Source organism: Festucalex cinctus, chromosome 17, assembly GCF_051991245.1.
Source record: "Festucalex cinctus isolate MCC-2025b chromosome 17, RoL_Fcin_1.0, whole genome shotgun sequence".
In the NCBI taxonomy this organism is placed as follows: domain Eukaryota; kingdom Metazoa; phylum Chordata; class Actinopteri; order Syngnathiformes; family Syngnathidae; genus Festucalex; species Festucalex cinctus.
In genome coordinates this window covers 18518574-18537652 of record NC_135427.1, presented here as the reverse complement: position 1 = coordinate 18537652, position 19079 = coordinate 18518574, and the positions used below count along the sequence as shown (strand labels likewise).

Sequence of the window (19079 nt, the reverse complement as noted above, 5' to 3'; positions counted from 1 at the left end):
TGTTTCACAGATTAGCCTTTCCATCACTTTGGTAAAGGTTAATCTTTGTCTCATCAGACCATAAAACTCGCCTCTGTGCTTTTTTTTTTTTGCAAATTCCAGTCTGGTCTTCTTAATGAGTGGTTTGCATTTTCTAGTGTAGCATAATTTGTTCATGTCATGACCTTCAAACTCGCCCTCTGGGTGTTGTTGTTGACATGACTAACAATTGTTTCATGGGCGAATGTTAGTGTTGTCAATGACTCTTCTGTCACCTTTAGTTTTGCTCGCTAGCTGGTTCTGACGCCATCACTCAACTCAACTCTGTATTTATAGAGCACTTGAAAACATCTGCGCTGTTTTCTTAAGATGTAACACGGGCAGCAGATACAATGAAAACAACAGAAGCCCCAGAATTGAACCTTGTGGAGCGCCATATGTTACATTAACTCATTTGCTCCCAAAAACGTATAAATATGTTCTATTTTAAATGTTTTGTATGTTTGTTTGTTTTTTTATGCTAGAGTATACAGAAGGCTTTGATGCAGCCTCTCAACTGCAGAGAACGGTTGAAGCAATGGTAGTAATTTAAAAAAATGATCTAAAGGTTGCAGCAGAGTATAAGAGATCAACCAGGGCCATGTTGAAAACAAGTTGATTCCTCACAATTCTAAACAGATTTGTGAATAATAATGAAATTTAGCTATATTCTAATGCTAATTACTGCAAAATGGAAATATAGAAATATCCTTTTTTTCCTGATGAAAGAAGAGACTCTAATCTTTCTTTTGGCATGTGCCATGTTTTTATAGAAAAAGAGCACAATATTCTGTGGGACTTGCAAAATCAGTCAAAATCCAGTAAAACAGCCGGGAGCGAATGGGGTTGCTTCAGTGAATGGATGGGAGCGAATGAGTTAATGTGCATAACAAACATAACAATAATTCAGGAGGGACTGTCTGTGTGTCGTGTATATATATTGTGCATTTTATTTTCTAAAAAAAACAACAACAAAAAAACACCTTTCTATTGAATTAATTAAATAACTACATATTGTTGAAGCTCAGCCATTATTCGTATAATAAATGCAGTGGGATAAACCGCTATCATCTCAAGGAGCCACTGAGTGATCTTGACTCTAAGTACTCCGACTTCCTCCCACAGTCAAGAACATGAATGTTAGATTTACTGAAGACCCCAATTTGGGCACAGGTCTGAATGTGAACGCTTGTCTGTCTCTATTTGCCAACCGTGTGTCCAGGGTGCACCCTACCTATCGTCCTAAATCAGCTGTAATAGACTCAAGTCTCCCAGGGACTGCACTGGATAAGTGGTATAGAAAATGGATGAATGGAGGGAGGACTGAGAAGAGTGTCACATTCTGAAAATTGTTGCGCAACTCGGTGTCTCCGGGCTGCTATGGTAGATGTGTATAAAAAGCAAATTGTTCAGATTTGTCCTTACTAAGATAATGGAGTGTATTTTTTTTCTGAAATAGCTGAAATTGTCTGCCATGTGCTGATGCTCACAGAAATTGTGCTGTATAGTATTTTCTGGCAAGTTTATGTAGCTATCAATTGTGACAATATATTATCTCCTTCCTCTTTATTAAATTGCAAGCATGGAAACGTTTCAGACTGAATTGATGGAATTAATAGACAGCATACACATTTTATGTCAAAAAAGCATGAAAGTGCTATTTGAAATTTACCGCCCCGCTTTGACTATTAGTTCCTGTTTTCATCCATGGTTGCTTCCATTGACATAAGCTTGACTGAAATATTGCTTTCTTATAAGCTATGCATGGCCGTACACGTGTGAGGGAAATCGACAGAGAGACATATGACATGCATGTCTCTAATGTGGCGCTCAAGTCCAACCAGATTTTGTGCGCGGCGCTCGACTGAGCTGAGGAGAAATCAAGTCGATGAGGGAAAAGGATGGAGAAAGGGGCTCGATGATGTGAACAGATAGATGGAAGGATGGACGGAGGGAATGAGGGAGAGGGAGAAGGGTGGATAGCATGATGGAGCTGATAGGAGAAATCATTTACCAGCACAATTTGTTGACAAGGATCTGCGAATGTCTCAATGTGTCAGCGTCTCAGTCACTTTGATGGATGGTGGAAGTTCAGCGTCTCTAACACTATCTCTCCCTCGCCCCGTCTCTTTTCTTACTGTGTCTGTTCTGCCTCAAGCGCCAGCTGAGCAAAACCGCTTCCCACGTAGTGCGCGCATCAGAAAGAAGCTTCACTTTTTAGATCTGGAAATACAGTTACTGTTTTGACTTTGTGTTAGCCGTAAATGAAAATATTGAGGTTTGTTGCACACTGCTGGCGACAGTGTTGTCCGGTTTCAATAAAATGATTACAATAGGAGCTAATAACCAACAAATGTTTAGGGTACCACCCAATGATTTAGTGGAGGGGCCACGTTTTAGTTGCAGGTTAGATGCTGTAAGGCAGAGATGTCCAAACTACAGCCCGGGGGCCATTTGCGGCCCGCCATCCATTTTTCAGTGGCCCGTGACATATGCTAAAAATGGCATTTGACTCAGTTACAATAAATTAAAAAAAACAAATGTTTGGAGATGATCAAAGTAATAAGGGAGGGTGTCAAAAAAACACAGGTTCCATTAAACGTTATTTTCGTAAACAAAAACTAATAAAATAAGCAGGATTGAGGTAGGCCACCAAGGCAACAGGTTTATTTCCGGTGAACAGCTGTCTCCTCTCAAACTGAGAGGAGAACGGGGAGTCAAAAAAGTGGAGAACAAAAGGCGCTCTACTAGGGAGGAAAAAACAGGCAAAAGGTACTGGGGACAACAAAAGGCGCTCCGCTAGGGAGTAGTGATGTGCTTCTCGGGTCGAATCCCTGAAGCGTGTGCCGAGTAATGTAGATGAGTGGTTCATGAACGGCGATTCAATGCGTGTGTCGATGACGTACGTGATGACGTTTGAAGCCCCGCGAAGCGGGTGTACCACGTGACTGATTCAGGAAATGATTCGCTAGGTTTGAGTGTAGTTCGAAATAAAAGCGGCAAAGAAACGCTATGGATTCCCCTTCACTTTTTGTGTTTTCGGGTCCCTTACTGCGGTACTTCTTTGCATTTTGCATTCGATTTGACCGACGACGACGAGCTTCTTTTTTTGCGATGGAGTTCAAGGAACCAGCAAGAAAGAGAAGAAAATATCCCCAGAGTTGAAAATCCCCTTCAGTACTGGGAATCACAGAAATATGCGCTTCCAAGTTTATACAAACTTGCTGTCTCATATCGATGCACCCCTGCTTCATCAGTACCATGTGAAATAGTTTTTTCAAAAGCAGGTGAAATTCTATGCACAAAAAGAAACCGCCTGAGTCCAAAAACTTTGGAAAAAATATTGTTTTTAAATAAAAATGAATAAGCACTTTATTTTACCTCATTTTTTCACATTTTCACTTGTTGCATAAGCACAAACATAGACAAAGTAACACAGAACAATTCATGTTAAAACACTCTTCAAATATATATTCTTTTGTATTTCGAGCATGATTTGCACCCCACCATTTTATTGCATGCACCAAGCATGTTATACATTTTCTGTCCACATGATGGCGTAGTCGAGGAAATGAATCATCTTGAAGCCCCTACGTGTGTGTGAAGCATTTCACTGCAGGGCTTCATTGCTTTACGGGGCTTCATTTTGCCATCACTACTAGGGAGGAAAAAGGGCTCAAGGCACAAGGGGTAACTAAAGGCGCTCCGCTGGGGAGGAAAAGGCACAAAAACAAGGCAAAAAGACAAGGCAACGTGAACAAGGTCATGAGGACTGTGGGCCGCTTCCATGCACTGAACTGTGACACTTCGGCACGGAGGGGAGAATGCAGATGGCTTTTATTGTGTGATTGGTGGCAGGTGGTGGTAATCATGGGCGGGGACCGGTAATTAGGGAGCGGCAGGAAGGGCAAGTGACCTGGGGTGAGAGGAGAGTTAGAATTTTCAAAATAAAACGGGAAACATGGACACAAAATAAAATTTTAAAAAAAATAACAAAATAAAAAAAACGAAAATGCTTTTTATAAAACAAAAACTAACAAACTACATTTTATGTTTATAAAACTAACTATAATTATATCAAATAGTTTTTGGTAATTAATTTAATGCATGAGCCTTTAGGGATGATTTCAAATGTGATTTTTAGTAGATTTATTTTGATAAAAACTGGATTAATGACGATTGAAAGTATGTCACACAGAAGTGACATCATCTAGCAGCAGCCAATAGAAAAGCACCTTCAGATGACATCGCTCCCATTGTGTTTTTTAAATATTACGCACAAGTAATACACATAAAAAAATAAAAATTAAAAAAAATAAAGAATAAATAAAACCTAAAACTAATACTGAAACTAACTAAACTAAAATTAAGCATTTACTCATAAAAACTAACAGAACCACCCTGAAAACTAATTAAAACTAACTAAATTTAAAAAACAAAACTCAAAACGAAATAAAAACAAAAATAAAAAATTCCAAAACTATAATAACCCTACTACCTACCATATTACAAAAAATAAATAAAATAAAAAAGTTTGGACACCCCAGCTGTAAGGTAAGAAAGCCTATTGATAGGGTTCCTTGTTTGAGTTAAGCTGACTTGCCTCAGGGCACAACTCCAACCCTGTATCGACTGCATAGAGATTAGCAAGGGAAGGGAAATCTAAGCAACGGCTGATAAAAGGGAACAAAGTGGAGAAGTTACGTTATCCTGCAAATTCCAAGATGAGCTTGAATTTTTTTGTGAGCATTAAGTTTTTTCTTCAGTCAAGATTAATATATACATTTTGACCTCATCAATAATTACATCATCATCCATTTCCTTTGACACATTCCGTGACAAATGCTATTCAAATAGCATTTGGCATGAACTTTTATTTCACAATCTCAGATGTTATCTGTTTTACACCTTTGAATAATTTAACATCAAATGTGCTTTTTGCTTATACGCCTGCTAATGCTTAACTGATGTATTCTGTTAGTACTAATGCGACTTAATGTGTTAATGGTGTGCCTTCTTCTATACATTAACTGCACATTAGCTAGATGTGTTTGTTTTTGATAGATAATGATAATATATCAGTAATTAACGATAAATAGGGTATCTAGAGAGTTTGAACTGACAATGAAGATTTTACGTGAACTTTTAGTGTCAGTGATAATCATTGCCATTATATGCGGAGAAAGATATAGGTCTGTTAGGTTCTCTGTAATTGGTTGAAATTGTGTTATTTATGTTTAGAAAAAATAGCAGCGGGTAGAAATACACGTTACAAAGCATTGCCTGCTTCACACACTGTGACAGACCCTGCAGAGGCTCAGCAGTATAGGAGATAATAGATGGACGCTTGCACCTAAATCTACCACATATAAGTGTCCAATTTGATTATCTTGCTGCTGGCCAGTTGTTGTTGTTGTTTTTTTTTTTTTGTTCTTCATTTGCACCAGCCAAAATAAACCCTAATTTGAGCATAATGCTTCTCTGTCCGCGGACTCAATGGGGAACTCTCAGCCAGATCTAGCAACGCAACAGTCTGCGAGCTATCGGCAAACTGCTTTGTTATGCTCGATGCCATCAATCTCTATGCATGAGAATGGCCAACTTCAATACTGCTATTGATTGTGGAAACCTTTGAAAACGGCTAAGGTCAAAGCCTCATCCTTCCTCAAAAAGTTGCTGAGATTGATTATTACATTTTTAAGCCATATTCCATTAAGGTTTGAAGCAGTGCGGAAGAATGGTGGCTTGCTCATATGTCAGATGGATTCATCATCATTGGTCGAAGGAAATTATTATCCGCCAGGCATGTAAATTAGAAGGAGAGCCTGGACAGGGGTGAAAGAGCATGATATTCATGAGAGACAGAATAAGAGGTCACATTGACTAAAGTAAGTGAAAAATATGACGATAAAATGGACCACAAGCAAATTTGTAATGGAAACATTTCAACCTTCAGACTTTTATCAAAATATGTATTGAATGTTCATTATTTCTGATCAAATGTGTTTTCCATTTATTCCAAGTTGACCAAACGTCCCCTTTTGCCCGGACATGTTTACTTATTTACATCCTGTCTGGGTGTCCGATGGGTGGGTTATAAATTCATGAAAATGTCTGGTTTTCATTGCGGGACTAATAGGAGGCGGAGTGAACCGTGTGGCCTCCGCGATTGGTAGAACGCGGACTGCTCCCAATTCGATCACGAGGGTTGTGGGAAGGGTGTCTGTATGGTTGCATTGTGCTTGTGTGTTACTATTGTCATATATAAAATAAGTATTGTTTTAAGCAAAAGGTTTGTCAGCTTTTTTACATACCTCAAATCAGTTCCTAAGCTGTGTCGGCGGCCCAAAATTTTCGCTCACGAGCAAAGCTTTGGGCTCGCAAATGGTACACATGGTCACGATCTGAAATAGTCCGCTCATTTAAAAAAAATAATAATAATAATAATAATAATAATTCTGCTCAGAACATTGTTATTCATTTGTCAAGTAAGACTTCAAAATGAAGTTATGTTATTTTGTTTTATTTTCTACCCTTACAGAAGATGTTAAAATAGTTACATTGCCATTATACGGCATCTAAGTAAACTTAAAGTGTCATTTACATATCTCGAGGTTGAGTGTCCCCCTTTTTTTTGGGAAATCAAAGTATGATCATGCAAAGTCATTCCATTTTATCTACAGTTTGTGTTTTTTGTCATTCTAATATATTTCTTTGAAAAGAGGTTTATGGTTGGGTAGTACAACACTCAAATTCCAAGTCTCAGTTTCATTAATAAATAAATGTTAAAAATCAAGGAGAGTTTTTACTAGTACATTTCTTCGGAAGAGTTTTCCAAGTTTCGTTTTTGTTAAGAAAAAGAACAATAGGGAAGAGTTGTTATCACAGATCCCCATGACAAATGAACATGCTACAAAGGAGTAAAATCAATACCAAGTAACTATTGCAGCCAGTCAGATAGCTACAGTTAGGGTGGCCATTTCCATAAGGTCAAAAAAGGAGGACACATTTAAAAAAATAATAATAATAATCGCTATAATGTGGTTCACTTTTCATGTCCTTGCTGTTTTGGAGATTTTTTTTAGTGCAATTTTGCATGCATTTTTCTTACGGTAATGTACCTGTTTTATAAAATGTATGAAGGTTTGAACATTGAGAATGTTTAAACAAGAGAATTATGAAAAAATGGAAATGCCTCGATGAGAAAAGTGTTTAAACTGTGGTGAGTGGTTGTAGAGCCTTAAAACATAAATAAATGTAAAACATAAAGCTAACTACGGATAAGCTAAGCGGATTTCATTTATTGTGGGTATTTTATTTAACCTTACTCTAACGGAAAACGAGCGAACACTGGACATCAGACTTGCGGTGTATTTTCATCAACAATAAATTTTACATGGATCATGTTTGTGTAACTAAATGGCAAAAATATCAATTAAAAAGTCAAACTTCTTTTTGACATTTTATTTAGTTTACAGTACGATGTTTTTAAACCACTAAGCAATGACGTGCTTCTGTAAAAGTGCAATGTGCCACAAAACTTCCCTTATTTTGAAAAATAAATAAGGACAAAATGTCTTCAATGATGGCGCACCTACTGCTCGCCTCTTGCTTTTATGCTTTTCCGTCCCCGCGTGACGTTCCATGACTGCTTTGCCCTGACTGCTCACGTCCACATCACACCGGCCAAGCGTACGGAAACCGTGAAACGAGTCTCGACTGCTTTTGGCCAGGAAATTGTGCTCTTTCGTCCATTCAATATTAAAAGATGTCCGGCGTTTTGGCATTTTTGCTAGTGTTGCCTTTTTGCTGCCTTTTCTCTGCTGTCAAAGAAGATGGCGAGGATATAACGTAGTCAGACAGCCACACGTGGCGCTCTGTTTACATTTATTGAAACAATGATATACAAGCTTTTTAACTGAAGCCACTCTTGGCCAATAACAGACAGTTGTGACAAACGTGAGGTGGGTCACAAACTCAACCGCAGCTCTTTTTTTTTTTTTTTTTTTTTTTAATTATTATTATTATTATTTTTTAAGGAGGACAAACCAGTGTCCTGCTTAAGGTTTTACAGAATTCAGAACACATCACTGAAAATTAGGACTGTCCTGCTTAAATCAGGACGTTTTCCTAGCTACAGTAGCTAGTTAGCGACTAGCGCTAGTAGCTAACGCTTGCCGTCAATCGCAGTCTTCAGCCTCACAATCTTCAGTATGCGTCACTCACCCTCGTTGCTACCTCGTTAGTCAACTTCTGGCTCAACCTTGCATCAGCTCTAGTTTGCATGGCACTGAAATACTCTGCACTGCGGGACACTTGTTATTCATTACATTAGGGTAGTTTGAAGTTTTCTTCTGTAGTGCTTTAGTTGTAGGCTAATACTTTTTGGTGGTCTGGAGTCTACTGTTTTGAATTTAAATTTAATACCGGCTGAACTGAGGTACACTTTACAGAACCCTTTGGTAGAATTCCAACTGTACAAACATTTGGACATTGAGGTACCACAGTCATTTGAACAATGTGAACCACTAAACTGCGCTAATACATTTATTCTCTTCTAATTTCCATCCTCCTTTCTCTTGCAGGGTAATCAAGAGGCCCCAGCTCCCCCTGAAGCAATGGCTCAACCCTTTCCTCCGGCCCAGTACCCTCCTCCACCACAGAATGGGATGCCCGCTGAGTATGCCACACCCCACACTCACCCACCAACTGACTTCACAGGACCAAATACGGTCGCCGAACACGCCCTGACGCTGTACACGCCGACACACACGCAGAGCGAACAGCCCGTGAATGACAGCAACGTTCCTGCACTCACGGCCAACACGGTAGCGGTGAGTCAACACTGCAAACCCTGACACAAGATTTTTACATTTGGAAAATTGTCATTCAATAAATGTTAGTAGCAGAAGTCTCTGTTTGACATCATCATCTTTCAGGATCGATTAAAATAGTGATATACCAGAGTTCAAAAACAAAATACTCTGAAGAAATAGATGAGAGTTTTTGTTGAATGGCAGCACTGTGGATTAGTGGCCTACATGTCTGCCTCACCGTTTTCAGATTTGGGATTTTATAGGCTCTGTCCATCCTGTGTTGTTTGGATTTTGGACTTTTGCTTGTATGTTTTTTTCTCACAATATTCAAGCTTCCTTACCCATTCAAAAAAGCATGCTAGGTTAATTGAAGATGCTAAATTGCCCTTTGGTGTGAATGGTTGTTTGTCTATGTCTAACACATGTTAAAGTTGCCACAACGGGCTTACATCACCTCCCAGTCGACAATCGACGAAAGCTTGGTGCTACTTGCACTACAACCAGTAAGCTAGCAAAAAGCTTTGATGGCTAGTAGTGTGGCTATTGCTAAGCACGAACTCGGACTCGCTCTTGAACCACAAATCAACAAATCCATGGCGGCAAATAAGCTACACATGTGGCAAGTATCGTTCTCACCAAAGGATGACAAGGAGAAATGGAGAAGCCATGCTAATTGCTAAGCTAACCTAAGACTGACAACACGTTTAACACCAAAATTAAGTGCTTGGGATGACCGATTCTATTTTTCACAGACATCTGATTGGAACGACATTAAAACGAAGAAGTTATGTGTTTGAATTCCAGAGACTAGATAAAGTCAAATTGCTAAATAGAACTGGAAACAGGAATCACTTAATGTTACATGAACCAGGAGTGGCCTTATAAGCTTAAAAAATATATCGGTGGCGTTGAGCCAAAAGCTCCGAAGTCACAATTTGGAAAATTTCTTATTTTTTCAAAAATCCATTCTTTTGGTCAGTCCATATGTGTAGGTGTTATTTTTCCAAATTATTGAGCAATCTAAAGTGTTACAAATGGCTTGCTCTATTTGATGATGTAATGTTAATGTTTGCACAAACATGCCATATTTGGGGTCTCCTGAAAAGTTACTCTTTTGTAGGTACAAGGTTTTGACCCAACACCAGCGACATATAATAAATGGCTCGGGAAATAAATGAATGAAAATATTTCTAATATCAGTACCGGTATCATTTGCAGAGGTGGTCGCACCAATGAATTTTGTGTCCGTCATGTCAGTTATCAACAGCTTTTGCATTGTAATTGTCAACCCATCATTAGTCATTCCTCAGCTAAATGTTTCCGTCATTCATCAGCAAAATGGGTATTCCTTCATTGAAAGACAGACAATTAGAATTGACAGATTGTTGATTACTTTGATGGACAAAAACAACTTCCTGCTTCGTCCGTCAATTCGTCCATTGTCAACAAAACGAGCATCATTGACAGGTAGATGGACCTTCCAGCAATACTGATCATTTGTTTTCACAGTCGTCTTGAGGTTTCATTTTGACTTTTGAGTTCTGCACAAAAAATGTTCTCAAATTGCATCACAGTCCAAAAGTCAGTTCGGATAGGCTCCAACTCACTTGTGATACAAATGCGAATATGTGGTATCGAAAATGGATGGCTGGTGATTTATACTGTCCGATCTTTTGTGCCCACTGCTGGCTATGATGTGTTTACAGTGCTAAAATGTTCTAAGTGAATTTCTCTATATACCAATGAAGTCGATGTTTGATTTACAAACGGACGACTTCCTGAACAATTGACTTGAGTGCCAATATCCACTTTGTAGTCCAAAATAGTGCATGGAAAGTCAAGTTGGGAAAGAGCTGATACAAACTGTTTGGAAAAGTGCAGGCACTCACACTTGCAGGGCAAGCAGATCAGCAAGTAAAGCAAAATACAATATCTCAAGTTGAGTGAAAACATCCGTTCCATCAAGATGAGCCTTCACATTCTCTCTATGTTCTTTTTTAAATAAAATATGTTGTTCGGTTCCTATAGAACAGCAAGCTGTGGCAGTAGGGTACGTACACAGACGTCTTATGGGGCTGCGGTTGTTTACAGGACTGCAGCATTGCTTTCGGCACATCCGAAAGCACACCTGTAGCTTTCAGCTCGCTTTCCTCAAAGAATACTAATTGGTCAGTCCGACACTTGTATACTGGAAGACCTTGCAAACTGAGATACACTGTTGGAGCTATTTGTGACTTTGAGTGCTTTAAATGTTTGCTCTAAGTCAGCATTTTTTTTTTAAATGTACTTCTTGTGATATGTGCAATGTCAGCAAGCAATCCTTGACCCAAATGGTTTGTTTTTCTTTCAGTTTTGCTTGCTTAAAGATGGTTTCTCAGGGGAAGCTGTGTGGAGAGAATGTTCTCCTCACCACAGTTACAAGGTAGACTATTGCTTGATTTGAATGCAATTTTTACAATCAAAAGATTTCATTCATGTGCGGCGTGCTGCTCACCTTTGAAGCCAGTCGGGTTTTAAGATAATTGATACGGCGAGTTGAGCTCAAATGCTTTTGTAGTGGTGGGTGGTACACTGCGAAGCCTGCAGGGAGTCAACGAAGCCTTTCTTGTTGACTCTAGGACTGACTTTCTGAAGTCTCTCTGAAAGCCAGCTTCACACAACATAAAACATAGAACTTAAAAAGTCGAAAGTACCCTATCCTGAGGGATCCTGCAAAATCTGGGATAATGCATGAAGTAAGAAAATAAATGACACGCAGAAGATATGCCCAAGAAATTGATTTTATTTTATATTATTTCCAGCTTATGAGAACTTTAACAAGTAAAAAAGTATTAAACAAAAAACACATGTGGTTTCCTGTATATAAACACAGATTTGCAAAGAAGCACAGCCATGGCTAAGCATGTCCATTCTGAACCACCACTCATCTAAAGTGACTGAAAACTGTCAGATCTATTGGCAGTAGTGCATGCTGGTGTATTTTCCCCAAAGAAATCTGTAGAACTGCGCGACCGCCGGAGCATTTAACTTTAGAAGTTTCACTTGAAAAGTGAAAATTGTAACACACTCTTTCTTTGTTTTTGCACTATTGTGCTGAGTCGCCGTGTGATCATTACCTGCCACTGTAGTTCACGGATGCCCTGCTGAGCTCGCATCCGCTCTCACCTGCTCATTGGAAACACTGTAAATACACAGCTGGGATCTAATTGGCTTTATAGGCAGGCGGAGTTGTTTCGGGCCGTTTGGGATCCGTGGGGGATTACGTGTGTGCATGCATATGACCGTGTGTGGAATTCCAAGGCTTAAGTTCATCGAAAAGCTTTGCTTGTGTCTTAATGTATCCCACCACCACCACCACACACACACACCCTCACACATAAACACAACATTCAACTCAGTGGCACCGTTTCCCCGGTGACAGCCAAGGAAGTTTGGTCTGCTTGTGTATGATAATGTTAATGTAATTATTGCCTCATCCTCCCTGGCTGCTCACACAGCATGGATGGCGGAGGCAACTCAACACAACCAAAGAGCAACAAGGAGAAAACAGATAGTTGTTAGCTCTATGACAGTGGCCGAGCAGAGTTAAGCTTAAAACTCGATCACACATGCAGACCAACACAGTCTATATGGAAAATTCCATATGAATAAGTACATACAGAGGGTTTGATGTAATTGATGTTGAATTGATGAATGAAACGATGACATGACACGTCACTGGAGTGTGGAATCTGTCTGCATGTGCCTGGATCAAATCCACCAAAAGTGCATTACACTACCCGCGCCACAACTTAGACCTGGTTTCACATGGTCTAAAGTCAAGTCTAATAGAAAACATCTTTGGTCCGCCGGAACACATGGTGAGGTGCAGCACAGCCTGCCAATTTCCAAAACATGGTGAACTGGGCAAAATAAAGATGTGCCAGTTTTTACTCTAAGCACCCTTCAATAAACAGTGTCCTAAGTAAATGGAAATGATGTGTCAACAGGTAGCAATGTTTTGTGTTTTTGTTTTTTTACCCTGGTCAAGCTACATGCTTCAACTGTTTTCTTAGTTTGATTTGATTAAGTGTAACTGACAATGTTTCGTCCATCACCTAAATCTAATAACTGAATAACTGACGGTCAGCATTCATGACAACGCAAAGCATGTATATTGTTTTCGCACTGTTTTGACGTTTTCCTGAATAACTTCATGCAGGCATATTGTTTCTTTAAAATTTTAAATGCTGGAGGGGGCCACAATTTTTCATCAGTACTACAGGGGGGCCCACATGCAGTAGGCGCCATTTTAGATATGGACAAATTATGAGCATTTGTGCGAACAATGTCCTCTTAGTATTTTTTGTTTTTTTTAAGAATACATTTCGCAGTGTATAAAAGATCTACAATCCTAACCCAACAACAAAAGTTTTGAAGCAAAAAAATAACTTTTTTTTTTTTTTTTTTTTTTTTTTTTTGCGCAATGCAAAGGGCTTTCATGCATAAAAAATAGTAAGAATGGCACATAACCTGTTGAACAAGAAAGTAACATTAATTGCAAGAACTCATTTTATGTATTTTGCCCACAAATCAACTTATTAAATTAAAAAAAAATATTATTCAGGTACCAACTCATAGAGTAGTGGTAGTATCTGCCCTGAGACTGGGAGGTCGTGGCTTCAATCTCCCTGCTTGACACTCAGAATTATGGGTTGGAATTGGTGAGTTAGATCACCAAATGATCCCTGAACGCAAGCCCCTGCTGCTGCTCACCACTCCCTCAATGGATGGGTCAAATGCAGCAAAGAAATTTCACCCCACTTGGATGTGTGACAATCAGTGGGACTAAAAAAACTATTTGTTCTCTATATCATTCCAAATCCACAAAAAAATAGGCCTTCTCATGTTGTGATGTAGGCCAATATAAGACATTCTTGGATTAGCATATTCCTGGTTTAAAAAAATAATAATCAATTTTCACATTTTGGATTTTTTGCAGTTTTTTTTATTTTTTCTTCTTCGTGAAAAACATAATGTATGTTCATCAGCATTTTTCAGAACATTTTCTGAGGTTGTAAAAATGAACATTAATTGTATTTTTTTTCTTTGATTTTTTTTCTTTCTATTTCTATTTTTTTCTATTTTTATTTTAATGCATTTATTTCTTTCACTGTATGTTTTCTTTTTTTTCCCTGTCATTCTTCTGCACTGCACAGTTGACCTCACTGTCTTTACGAAATATGTCTTAAATGTCTGAAACTGTCTGAAATGTGCCCACAAAGTAGGCAGTCAGGATGAGACCCACACAGCAGATTATTGCTGCATTAAAGTTCCGTACCTATTCAGCTTTTGTGTCTCTCTCTGTGTGCACTTGCATATGCGTGTGTGTACGTGTGAGAGTGATGTAATGCCATTATCCTCACTTCCCTTTCTTTCCATTTTTACCATTCTCTCTTCAGTCAGCACTTACGCCATCTTTCGTCTTGCATCTCCGAATACTTCCTCCACAGCCAATCATCGTGCGCTAATTCTCTCCCTTCATTCTTTAGCTTTTTCTGTCTCCAACTCTATAGTTCTCTCTTCCCCATATCGCTGGCTCTTGCTACAAATGCTGCTACCTTCAGCACTTCTCTCTCATTGATTGGAGGCCGGATAAGCTGACATCATCTCTCCATCTCAGGGTTTTGCCCTTATTCTTTCGCTCTTTCTTTTTCCCTCATCCTCATGTTGGTTGGATTTTGTTGCATCCTCACAGTAAACAGTTTGGAGCGGGCAAAGAGGGAAGCAACAAAGATAAACCAACGCATGAGCGGAAATCCTTTTTTTTTTTTTTACGTTCTCTCCTAGTGAGTGTCACAGTATCACGTAAGGGGAAAGTGACAAAAGTAATATTTTTGTTTATAATAACAGTCCAGCTGTCCTCTGCTGTTCTCTGGTGAGCAGATTGTGTATGAATCTATCTAACCATCATGTTGCCACACAAATAGAATGCCAACCAAAAAGATGACAGTAAAAATGTAATGAATAAATAAATAAATAAACAAAATAATAATAATAATAATAATAATAATAATAATCATCATCATCATCATCAGCGATTGGCTGGCAACCAGTCCAGGGTGTACTCTGCCTATTGCCCTGAGCCAGCTGAGATAGGCTCCAGCACCCCCCGCGACCCTTGTGAGGAATAAGCGGTCAAGAAAACGGATGGATGGATGGATAATAAAAATGGTTATTATTCGTGATGGACAAATGAAGCTTCTTGAAACACCTGTTACAGAGAAAATTTAATAATTTTCCGTTGTACTGGCGGGCCTTCATATTTAATTCAAGAGCCATCGAGAGGAGTAAAAAAAGATATTGCAAGTGATTCATGAAGCTTCATGAAGCGTCATTTTCCCATCACTACACATCAATAATTCTGATCCCTACTGTATATTTTAACATATAAATTGATTACATCCAGCTTACCCATCATCCATAATGTTTGATCCTCTTGTTGAAAGACAACATTAATTAAAGACTTGTTGCTGAGAAACCTAAAAAGACTTCCATTGTTAAAATTTAATTCCCACAGTCCGATCCAACGCAAAATAAAGCACCTTAAAAAAGCAGTTAATCGAACAAACGTAAACACGGAGAACAACACCTTTTTCATACGCTTAATAATGTCTACAGAGGTAAGAAACATATTAATCTTCAAGTTACTTTGTATGTAAAAGTCATTTTGAGTGACAAAAGCTTACGTAATTACAACCTTCCAAACGTAAATAGTGCGTCCCATGAATCCGATGACATTGAGGGTAGCGCGTTGCTAATATCATATATGCCCAAGTGCGGAGACATTAGTAAGCGACCGTGTGGTAGTTTTATTCTGCACTGCTAATCATAAAGAGACCCTATCGTATTTTCGTTATGAAGTCTTACCTTTTTAATAAAAAGTCAGCAAGCTGTGGGTTCCGTTTCATCCCCAGAATAGCTCTTAGCTCACTCCACCTGACGAACGCTGCTCCTATATTTATCCGTGTCCTCCCGTGACGCTGGTCTGAAAGTTTTTTTTACTTCTCTTTGTCTTCCGTGGATTGAGACGTATCGGGTGCAGGTCTCTTTAAATCCAGTTTGAATTAGCTGTCCTTCTCCGTGAAGTTGCGCGAGAGCTAACAGGGACAATAGCGTGCACGTGCATGACGTCATGCTCAGAGCAAAACCTTGAGTTTCCGGCCCGAATCCTCCAACATTTTTTCCTTTTACAAAAAAATAGGAGCAACAGTCATTGTGCCACACTCGTGCCTCCTGTCCATTATACAACTCTTAAAACATGCGCGGGTGAAAAATATGGTTATTTTAACACTCAAATTTGAGTCTAATCTTGCATCATGCACCTTTAAATCAGCACATGCACTGTACTAAATGGTTGAATGTGTTTGCTGTAAGTCTCACTGAGGATGGATATCATTTACAGTACCTCAAGCTCAGGATGTCAACGCACCGACATGCAAAAACCACTCGGCAACAGCGCAACGGTCATGATAGTATAATAGACTATTGCTAATCAGGGTTATGAAGCCAGGAGCTTGTGTTTCAGAGAAAAATACTAAGGATTTTTTTTGTAACCACAACACAGTATCTTACAATAATTCACTGCAGCTGCCAGGCGGACTGAATGCATTGCATGTTCTCACTTCTGTGCCTTGCCTTGTGAAGTGGTCTCTGATGGAGCCAAAATGTTCAGACAAATACAGGCTGTTTGTCGTATATCACTGGAATAGTTGCACCAGTGCATGTTATGTCGGAAAATTAGGATAGATTTGGTACTGCGCCTTTTGCACATTCAGTTTATTGCCACCAGTAATTGACCTTTGGCATTCTCTGTGCTTCTTCGCAGCAGGTAGATGACGTTGCACAGACGGAGGGTTCCCAGCATCTTCACCTGCAGCCAAGCGACTCATCGGAGAAACAGCAGCCCAAAAGATTACACGTCTCCAACATACCTTTCCGTTTCCGGGATCCTGACCTGCGGCAAATGTTTGGGGTAAGCATCATGGATGTATGATTTTTCTGGACTTTATTTCAAGAATTGAGAAACACTGTATTCAAATTTTTAAGCATTTTCTTTATTTGTGTCTTGATTTACTTTTGATGTTACGACTCAATTGACTCATCTATCAAATTAATATTTCCCATTGAAATGAATTGAAATGTAATTAATTTTCCAGTCTAAAAGATTTGATTCACTTCAATCAAATATCAATTAATTATGGAACATCATTTCTTTTTAAATATCAAGGATATGCTAAAAACTCCACAAATTTTAAATTCCAAAGTTAATTTTAACATATTATTGCTTAGTACCCTTGTGAGGAGCAAGCGGTTCAGAAAATGGATGGATGGATAATTGCTTAAGTGTTACACAAGCATTGACATCTGCAAGGATGAGATGAAACTATTTTCATAATTCTAATTCAATAATTGTAAATATCATTTAAAAGATTCTGAATTGTCTAAGTGCAATAAACCAGGTCTTTCATAAATGTAAGAAAATATTTTTGAATTCATGTGAACAGTAATCAAGAAAACTAAGATAATAAAAAATATGGCCTTTAAAATGATACTTTCTTTAAAATTTATGGAGAAAAAGATTTATTAAAATAATCAATTCATGGGCTTATTAATCGATATCGGGCTTCAAAAGGAAAATCGATTCGATATCAATTATTAAATTTTCTAAAACCAGCCCTAAAATAATCACTCATTTCTTACTACATGTTTAAGAAAATAAAAATATAAACATAAACAACGTTGAGAACCAGATATACACTGGTTTCATAAAATGTAATCACTGTACGCTAGTCACAAAAACAACTGCACATGCAAGAGTTATATCCCTTTAAGGAGGTGTGGCCTAATCTGTGAGTTCTGAATGCGAGTTTCGGTCTTTTTTTTTTTTTTTTTAGCTGCTTATTAGTTTTCTTTTATTTTGTATTTATGGGTTTGATTGATTGTACTGTTCAACACTACCTGGTGGTCTGTGTCAATTAAAGCTTAAAAGTGAAACGCAAAAACCAACATACGTCCTTTGAACTAGTTTTCAAGCCTTTCGTAATAAAACTAAATAATTCACACCCTTACCTTTGTATGCCCCTTAACCCAAATTAGGCTCGGTTTATTAAAGTTTTATCTCGCATGTCTGTCCTTAAGTGGTCCTCTGAAAGTCAGAGTGGTAGGTAGCAAGCCTATTGTATGCTTCACTTGTCTTTACACATGCAAAAGAAACATTTTGTGAAGACTTACTGTAGAAAGGACAGACATTTTGCGTCTCGCCAACTTGGACATTATTTTTGTCCTTTCTTTTCTAGAAGTCATCAATGGGTATGAAAGCTCATGTGACACGACAGGACATTTCTGATTGCCTGGCACATTTATGATGTTTCAATGTCATTTATGGGTGATAATTAGTGCCCGACAGAAAAAAAAAACAGCTGCCGAACTCCACACACAACTCAATCACTTTCGGCCATGTCACCCAATCAGTGTGTGGTATTAATGCATATATGTAAACGCTCATCTTTTTATGGGGCTGCCCTGAATATAGCACACAAGTCTTTGTTTTCTGCATCCATATAACACAAACACGCATATTATTGTATCAACCAAACCCAGCATGAGTATGAATATTTAATAGGAGGTCGGAGTTATGCGTCTCTTAGTCCCACACCCACCTTCCTGTTACACAAATGGACTGAAACATCTGCTCCTGTGGGTTCCACCAGCACTTCCCAGGCCTCAGAGCTCTTGATGTTAGGAGAAGGCACGGGAATGGAAGGGCCCGTCAGTAGAGACGCAATTAATGGGATTCTTCAGCGAGGTTAAAAGGGAGTTTATCCTCATTAGGTGTATACAGGGTGACAGCACCAGCTAGGGGTGCTGGAGTGAGTGTCTGTGTGCGTTTGGATTTGTGTATTCCTGAGCAGTGCCGGGACTCTATATTTTCTCCCAGCAGTCTCCAGTCACTTAGCGGATTCTCCGAGGCACCGAACACTGCACCACAATTAACCAATGATGGCATCAGACTGGGCGAAAGGAACGGTAGAATGGTAAAGGAGAATAAAAAGTGACAGACAGTCTCAGACAGTCCTGCTGAATACAGGATCACAAACACGCAGGGTAGGGAAGGATTCCAAATTACCGGTAAAATCTGTGCAGGGAGGCAATTTGCCACTAAACAATAGAACACTTTTCTTCAAGGAAACATTGTTGAACAAT

General features: G+C 38.8%; 1 protein-coding gene across 12 annotated transcripts in view; it reads left to right on the top strand.

Moving 5' to 3' along the window:
- rbfox3a (RNA binding fox-1 homolog 3a) overlaps positions 1-19079 on the top strand; it is a 509587-nt gene that overhangs the window by 442504 nt on the left and 48004 nt on the right. For 11 of the 12 annotated variants that reach the window (XM_077501734.1, XM_077501742.1, XM_077501745.1 and 8 more), the window contains 3 exons: positions 8604-8852; positions 11185-11256; positions 16702-16848. In XM_077501734.1, coding sequence (XP_077357860.1) covers positions 8604-8852; positions 11185-11256; positions 16702-16848 — 468 coding nt within the window. The remainder of the gene's footprint in view (positions 1-8603; positions 8853-11184; positions 11257-16701; positions 16849-19079) is intronic. The other variant, XM_077501743.1, reaches the window with a different exon arrangement.